This window comes from Pseudoliparis swirei, chromosome 18 (genome assembly GCF_029220125.1).
Source record: "Pseudoliparis swirei isolate HS2019 ecotype Mariana Trench chromosome 18, NWPU_hadal_v1, whole genome shotgun sequence".
NCBI lineage: Eukaryota > Metazoa > Chordata > Actinopteri > Perciformes > Liparidae > Pseudoliparis > Pseudoliparis swirei.
The window spans coordinates 28,694,509-28,702,008 of NC_079405.1; the positions used below are offsets into that span (position 1 = coordinate 28,694,509).

The following is a 7,500-nucleotide window of genomic DNA, read 5'->3' on the forward strand; positions in this document are numbered from 1 at the left end:
CTCTCTCCTCTCTCCTCCCCTCCCTCTTCCTCCTCTCTCCTCTCCACCTCCTCCCTCTCCCTCTCTCCCTCCCTCTCTCTCTACCTCTCTCTCTCTCTCCCTCTCTCCCTCCTCCTCCCTCTCTCTCTCCCTCCCTCTCCTCTCTCTCTCTCTCCCCTCCCCTCTCCTCTCTCTCTCTCCACTCCCCTCTCCTCTCTCTCTCTCTCTCCACTCCCCTCTCCTCTCTCTCTCTCTCTCCACTCCCCTCCCCTCCCTCTCTCTCCCTCCCTCTCTCTCTCTCTCTCCTCTCTCCTCTCTCTCTCTCTCTCCCCTCTCCTCTCTCTCTCCACCTCCCCTCTCTCTCTCTCTCCTCTCTCTCTCTCTCTCCCCTCCCCTCTCCTCTCTCCTCTCTCTCTCTCCCCTCCCCTCTCCTCTCTCTCTCTCTCTCCACTCCCCTCCCCTCTCCTCTCTCTCTCCACTCCCCTCTCCTCTCTCTCTCTCTCTCTCCCCTCCTCTCTCCTCTCTCTCTCTCCCCCTCCCTCTCTCCTCCTCTCTCCTCCCTCTCCTCTCTCTCTCTCTCTCTCTCTCTCCCCCTCTCCCCCTCCCCCCTCTCCCTCTCTCCAGGTACTACTCTGACATCTCCCGCATGCCGGCCATCAGCGACCAGGAGCAGTCCGTCCATGCCGACCAGTCCCGTCAACATGCCGACCAGTTCAGCATCTACCGGATCTCACCATACGCCGTGAAGTACAAGGGCGAGGTGGCGGAAGTCTCCGGGGAGTCAATCCATCAAAATAAAAGCGTGTTGATGATATAAACTCTGATCAGTTAACCGGTAAAGTTATTGTCGAGTCTCATTGTTCCGTTAGAAAAGGAACAAAGGAGAACGAGTCTGTTATAAATGTACATTCAGAGCCCTGGTAATTAATTAATGAATTAATTAATGAATTAAAGGCCTTTACTTGAGTATTATGGTCTGTCTCCATGACGATCCACCAGCTGTCCGTCATGCTCTCCTCTTTTACATAAATATATAATTTTGTCTTCACTTCCAGCTGATCTTTCACATGAAAAGTAATCTCATGCTTTTATTGTGAAAAACCAACAGGAAGTGTTGAGTCTCAATGTTCCGTTAGAAAAGGAACAGAAAGATTCTGTTCTGAACGAACATTCAGAGCCCTGGTAATGAATTAAAGGCCTTTACTTCATGTCGTCCGTCCCTGAGTATTATGGTCTGTCTCCATGACGACGCTCCAGCCGTCACGACGTCGCCCGTCTCCTCCTCAGATCTTGTCGGCGTTGGAGCGTGACGAGCAGGCGAGGAGGCAGCGGCTGCGGAGCAAGCTGGAGCAGGTGATCGACACGATGGCGCTGAGCAGCTGAGGACCAATCGGCTCGTCCGGCTCCTCCTCCTCCTCCTCGTCGCTCCTCCTCCTCCTCCATCCGTCTCTCTCCGCCGCTCCTCCCACCCGGACAACCAAAAAACGAAACTCCAACCCCCCGAGAAAAGACGCCAGACGGACCGTAGCAGTTTACTGCGGTGTGGCGTGAGGGAGGGGGCGGGGCTTGGCAGAGGTGGGCGGAGCCTGTGTACGCTCCCACGTTGGCTGTGTGTGTCTGCCGCCCCCGCACCGTGTGTGTGCGCTCAGACATCGTCACGGTGTTTGGTTGTTGTTGTTGTTGTTGTTGTTGTTTGCTTGGTTTTTTGGGGGGTTTTCAGGAGTTTTTTGGAAGGAAAACGACGGAAAGAACAAAACGTCGTCCGCAGAACGGACCGGTCCGCGAGCCAATGAGAGGGCTCTCCCGGGTCAGGTGACTCCAAAGGGGGCGTCGCCGGTTTACAGGTCGCTCTTGTCGGTTCTCTCCGTACGTCATCGACTCGTTTTACTGCTGAGTTTGCACAGTTTACAGAACCGTTCCGGAGGGGGAGGAGTCGACATGATGAAGTGTCGAGTTCATCCGCTACGTTTTAAATGGTTTGTTGGTTTCTTTCCTCATTTTAAAAGCAACAAACGAGAAAAAGTAACAACAATAGAATTTGAAGTACAAAAGAAAGAAGGAAAAAAAACAACGTAGACAACAAAATATAAAAGTCGTACCGTGACGCGTTTTCTTTGATGTTGTTCAGTGCGAAGACTTTTCTGTTCGGTGGGATGTTTTAAAGATGGACGCCTCGGGACTGAAAGGAAACCACCAGCGGGGCTCCGCCTCCAGGTCGCCACGGCGACGGCGGACAGGAAGTTGCTGCAGTTGTCCTCCTCCAATCAGTGCAATCCTTTTTGGTTTCACACAAACCAAAACACACACACACACGCGCTCCCAGGATGGGGGGGGCGGGGTCAAGGGTCAAGGAGGGACAGCTAAGCGGATCATGTGACCGGCGCCGACCAATGAAGTAACACAATGCACTACCTGGAATATTTGTTTGCCACGGCCTTGGTGCTCTGGGGGGGGGGGTCAGGTAGAGGTCAGCCTGAAGACTCAATGTTAACAACCAGACGGAGAGACTCTCTCTCTCTCTCTCTCTCTCTATACATATATATATATATATATAGTTTTATTATATATATATTTATTTATATATATATTATATATATCTATATTTGTATATAAGTTTATATATATATATTTGTATATATATTTATATATGGTTATATATATATTTGTATAAATATATATATTTATATATTTGTATAAATATATATATATTTGTATAAATATTTATATTTATACAAATATATATATATTAGTGGTGAGAAACACATTTTTTGTTGATATTTTTTATTTTCCGCTTGCCGGAAAAAAAACTGGTCTGTAAAAATGTTTTGTTGTTTTTATTTCATTTGTAAATTGTAATTTTTTTCCATTATGATCAAAAATCTTTTTTTCCCCCGTTTCCTATCGCCGTTCTTTTTCTTTTTTTTCCGTCGTTTTATTTTGTAACATGTAAATTGGACATTTTACGGTACACGGAAGAAGCATTTCTCTTCGAAGTTGAAGGACCCGACTTGAGGTCAATGTTCCTGACCTCTAGGACCCACCCTCTCTGTCGGGGTCGTGACCCGCTGCTTTAACGCTCCGCCATGAGGGCTATCCTCACCTCATCCAGGACCAGTGAGCACACCTCAGCTGCATCTGAGCCCAATCCCTGGGTTATTCATATACCTCATCCAGGACCAGTGAGCACACCTCAGCTGCATCTGAGCCCAATCCCTGGGTTATTCATATACACCTGTCGGGACCCGGCGGTTCACTCTGCGCCTGCCAAGATACGCTTGAGGGACCCCAGAATGTGTTGCTGCATATGTTCTGTTAGATGCATCACTAAAGAAGACCACGGCGCCCCACGCAGCCTCAGAGCAGCTTGTTATTCGTGTCCCCTCACCGCGGGCTGCGAGGCCAGAGCACGAAGCCGCAGGCGAGCTCCGAGGGCCCGCCGCGCCCTGCTGGCGGTCTGCCAGGCTTCTTAAACATTCTCATTCTCAGGTTCACGCTCCATCCGCGTCGTGCCGCTCGGTGCCGAGCGAGTCGGACGGTTCGTGTTTGCGTGGCTTCTTGGCCTTTTCTTTTAGATTTGTACGCCCAGGTAGAAGAGAAGAGGCCCCGCCTCCCCATGGTTCAGAGGGAGGGGCTCGCGGTCAGGAGGACAAACCTTCAAAAGAACAACGAGCGCCCGACTGCAGCCGGACGAGTCTCAGAACAAAACGTCTCGGTTTCAGCTCCTCGGCCTCACGTTGACCTTTGACCTTTTCTCGATGGACGTCACACGCAGATTCCAGATGAATTTTAATCCTCCGATAAATGCTCCGCATCCTCAGAGTTTCGGACTTGAAGCTGCGGGTTTATCGTTCTTTGTGTAAATATATTCTATGTTTTCCTATTTTGCAGATTTAATACTTTGTACATAAACATCGAGACTCGACATGTTTTATGAATAAAATGTGGATTAAGGTTTCTACTTCACGACTCAGGAGTTCTTTTATAGGCGGCGGGGGAAGAAGAGTCTGTAGACCTCTCGGGTCTGTAGACCACTAGGGTCTGTAGACCTCTAGGGGTCTGTAGACCTCTAGAGCCTGTAGACCACTAGGGTCTGTAGACCCTCCAAGGGTCTATGAACCTCTGTAGACCACTAACTAGGGGGTATTAGACCTCTAGGAGCACCATAGACACTAGGGAAACCTAGACCTCAGTCTCCTGTAAACCTCCTGACCTGTAGACCTCTCCACCACACAGACATACACACAGACAGACACACACAGACACACACGCTCTTTCGGTAAAGTTTGTTTTCTTTTGTTTAGTTGGACACACACTGCTGTTCTTCTGTTGTCTGCAGAGCCTGGGTATTAATGATGAAGACCCGGTCTGCTTTTTTATGGGGAGAGGGCAACCAATTACGGAAGACCGTACAATGGGCACCATGCGAGTATGGATGGGACCATTATATGCACATACATTGAAGTCAACACATTACAGAGGTCACACACCATTCCACACTTTCGGAAAGGTAAAACACTCGGCTCATTACCATTCAAGGCTCCCATGCCAACATACTGATTAACACACAGTTCCATTCTTTCCGACAAACACATCATTCTTCAGCCAGGTCCATCAAGGCTCCCAAGCACACCACGCCCGGCTTCATATCACTGCAGGTTAGACCTCTCGGGTCTGTAGACCACTAGGGTCTGTAGACCTCTAGGGGTCTGTAGACCTCTAGAGCCTGTAGACCACTAGGGTCTGTAGACCTCTAGGGGTCTGTAGACCTCTAGAGCCTGTAGACCTCTAGGGTCTGTAGACCTCTAGGGCCTGTAGACCACTAGGGGTCTGTAGACCTCTAGGGTCTGAGTCTGTAGACCCCCCTGTAGACCTGCCCAGTCACACAGGATCACAGACACACACAGACAGACACACACAGACACACACAGACACACACGCTAGGGTGTTTCACACACACACTTTGAGAAAACACTTTTTTTATTCTTCTGTTTCTTCCTGCAGAAGAAGAAGTGTGTGAGTGAAGACCGGCGGTGATGGATGGGGAGGAGCAGCCAATTACAGAGGACACGCCAGGCACCATGCACACTCACACACACTCACACACACCATTATATGCACATACATTGAAGTCACTGGCACTGAGAGATAATCTTGAGTTCCATTCTTTCCGGAAAAGGTAAAACATTCCGGCTCAAATCCATTCAAGGCTCCCAGCTTAGCATACTGATTAACACACACACACATACACACACGCACACACATGCCGACTCAGCCAGGTCCGGTGCACTCGTAGAGCACACAAAGCCCGGCTTCCTTATCACTGCAGGTTCAATTACACACACAGACACACACACACACACACACACACAAAGACGCACTCTCGTACACACACACACATGAGGGCCAGCGAGCCGAGGTTTCAGACACACTCTTGGTTTTCTGAGGTGTTCCTGAGCTGCAGGAGGGGGGGGGGCTGTAATGCAAAGAGACAGATTCAGGTCACTCACTCACTGCATGCTGGGATGAATATAGAAGGAGAGAAAGAAGAGGGAGGAGGAGGAGGAGGAGTCCTGCAGGAAGATGAGATGAATATGTTACACTTTAAGGAGAAGAGAGAGAACAGGAGAGGGGAGCGGCGTGATGGATGGAGAGACCGATGACAGAAATGAAGTGTCAATAAAGTGAATGGAGGAGGAGGGATGAGAACGTGTTGAGGCGGTGAGGAGAGACGGAGGAGATATTGACATGAAGGGAAAGTGACAAGCGAAGAGATGAGGACGTAGGGAGGAGAGAGGGGGAGAGGGAGAGAGGGAGAGGGAGGGAGAGGAGGAGGAGGAGAGGGAGAGGAGAGGAGGAGAGAGAGGAGAGAGAGGAGGGAGGAGGAGAGGGAGAGGAGGAGAGAGGAGAGGGGAGAGGAGGAGGGAGGGAGGAGGAGGAGGAGGGAGGGAGAGAGAGGAGAGAGAGAGAGGAGGAGGGAGGGGGAGGAGGGAGGGAGGGAGGAGAGAGAGAGGAGAGAGGAGGGGAGAGAGGAGGAGGGAGGAGGGAGAGGAGGAGGAGGAGGGAGGGGAGTGGGAGGGAGGGAGGAGAGGAGAGGGAAGGAGGGAGGAGGAGAGGAGAGAGGAGAGGAGGAGGGAGGAGAGAGGAGGAGGAGGGAGGGGAGAGAGAGAGGAGGAGGAGGGGAGAGGAGAGGGAGGAGGGAGAGGGAGAGAGAGGGAGGAGGGGGAGGAGGAGGGGAGGGGGAGGAGGAGGGAGGAGGAGGAGAGGGAGGAGAGAGGGAGGAGGGAGGGAGGAGGGAGGAGAGGGAGAGGAGAGGGAGGGAGAGAGAGAGGGAGGAGGGAGGAGGGGAGAGGGAGGAGGAGGGGGAGGAGAGAGAGGAGAGGAGAGAGAGGAGGGGAGAGGGAGAGGAGGAGAGGGAGGAGGGAGAGAGAGGGAGGAGAGAGGAGGAGAGAGAGGGAGAGAGAGAGAGGGGGGAGGGAGAGAGAGGAGGAGGGGGAGGGAGGAGAGAGGGAGAGAGAGGAGGAGGGAGGGAGGGAGGAGAGAGGGGAGGGAGGGAGGAGGGAGAGGGGAGGGAGGGAGAGGGAGGAGGGGAGAGGGAGAGAGGGAGGAGGAGAGAGGGAGGGAGGAGGAGAGAGGGAGGGAGGGAGGGAGGGAGAGAGGGAGGAGGGAGGGAGAGAGAGAGGGAGGGAGGGACGGAAGGGAGGGAGGGAGGGGAGGAGAGAGAGGGAGAGGAGGGAGGAGAGAGAGGGGAGAGAGGAGAGGGAGGAGGGAGGAGGGGGGAGAGAGGAGAGAGAGGAGAGGGGAGGGAAGGGAGGAGGGGGAGGGGAGGGGAGGAGAGAGGGAGGAGAGAGGGAGAAGAGGGGGAGGAGAGAGGGAGGAGAGGGAGAGAAGAGAGGGAGGAGAGGGAGAGAGGGAGAGAGAGTTGATATTGGATGAGGAATGTGGGATGATGGAGAGAAGAACCCTGAACAAAGAGTCGTAACTCAGGGACTCGCTCATAATTCATGTCGCTGTGGAGGGTCGAGAGGCCACGCCCACTTCCGGAAGAGGGGAGGAAGAGGAGGGTTAAAAGAGAGGAAGAGGAGGGGAGGCAGGTGTGGAGGAGGAGGCTTGGCTCAACAGCTGAAGTCTCTCGTCCTCCATTTATTCGTCTCCTCTGGGATCTGAACTCATCGCCCTTTTCTTTTCAACTCCACGACTGGATTCCTCTCTTCTGAGAGAGGAGGAGGAGGAGGAGGAGGAGGAGGAGTTGTTGATCATAAATACTGTTCTGGTCACATGACTTTCAGAAGCTTTGAACTCATCGTCGTGGTTCCTCGGACCCTGAAGGCCTCGTTCAACACATTCAATATGCACTCAGAGATCATCACACACACACACACACACTCACACACATGTTCACACACACACACACACATGTTCACACACACACACACATGTTCACACACACACACGCGCACGCACATGTTCACACACGCACACACACACTGTAGCAGCACCTGCTTGTATCCACATCAGTCGTCA

General features: G+C 52.2%; 1 protein-coding gene across 1 annotated transcript in view; it reads left to right on the plus strand.

Annotated features, from left to right (window-relative positions):
* The window catches only part of LOC130208321 (plexin-A1-like), a 6,701-nt gene extending 5,339 nt beyond the window's left edge, over positions 1-1,362 (plus strand). The window contains exons 7-8 of the mRNA XM_056437364.1: positions 604-748; positions 1,267-1,362. Coding sequence (XP_056293339.1) covers positions 604-748; positions 1,267-1,362 — 241 coding nt within the window. The remainder of the gene's footprint in view (positions 1-603; positions 749-1,266) is intronic.
* The last annotated feature ends 6,138 nt before the right edge of the window (positions 1,363-7,500 follow it).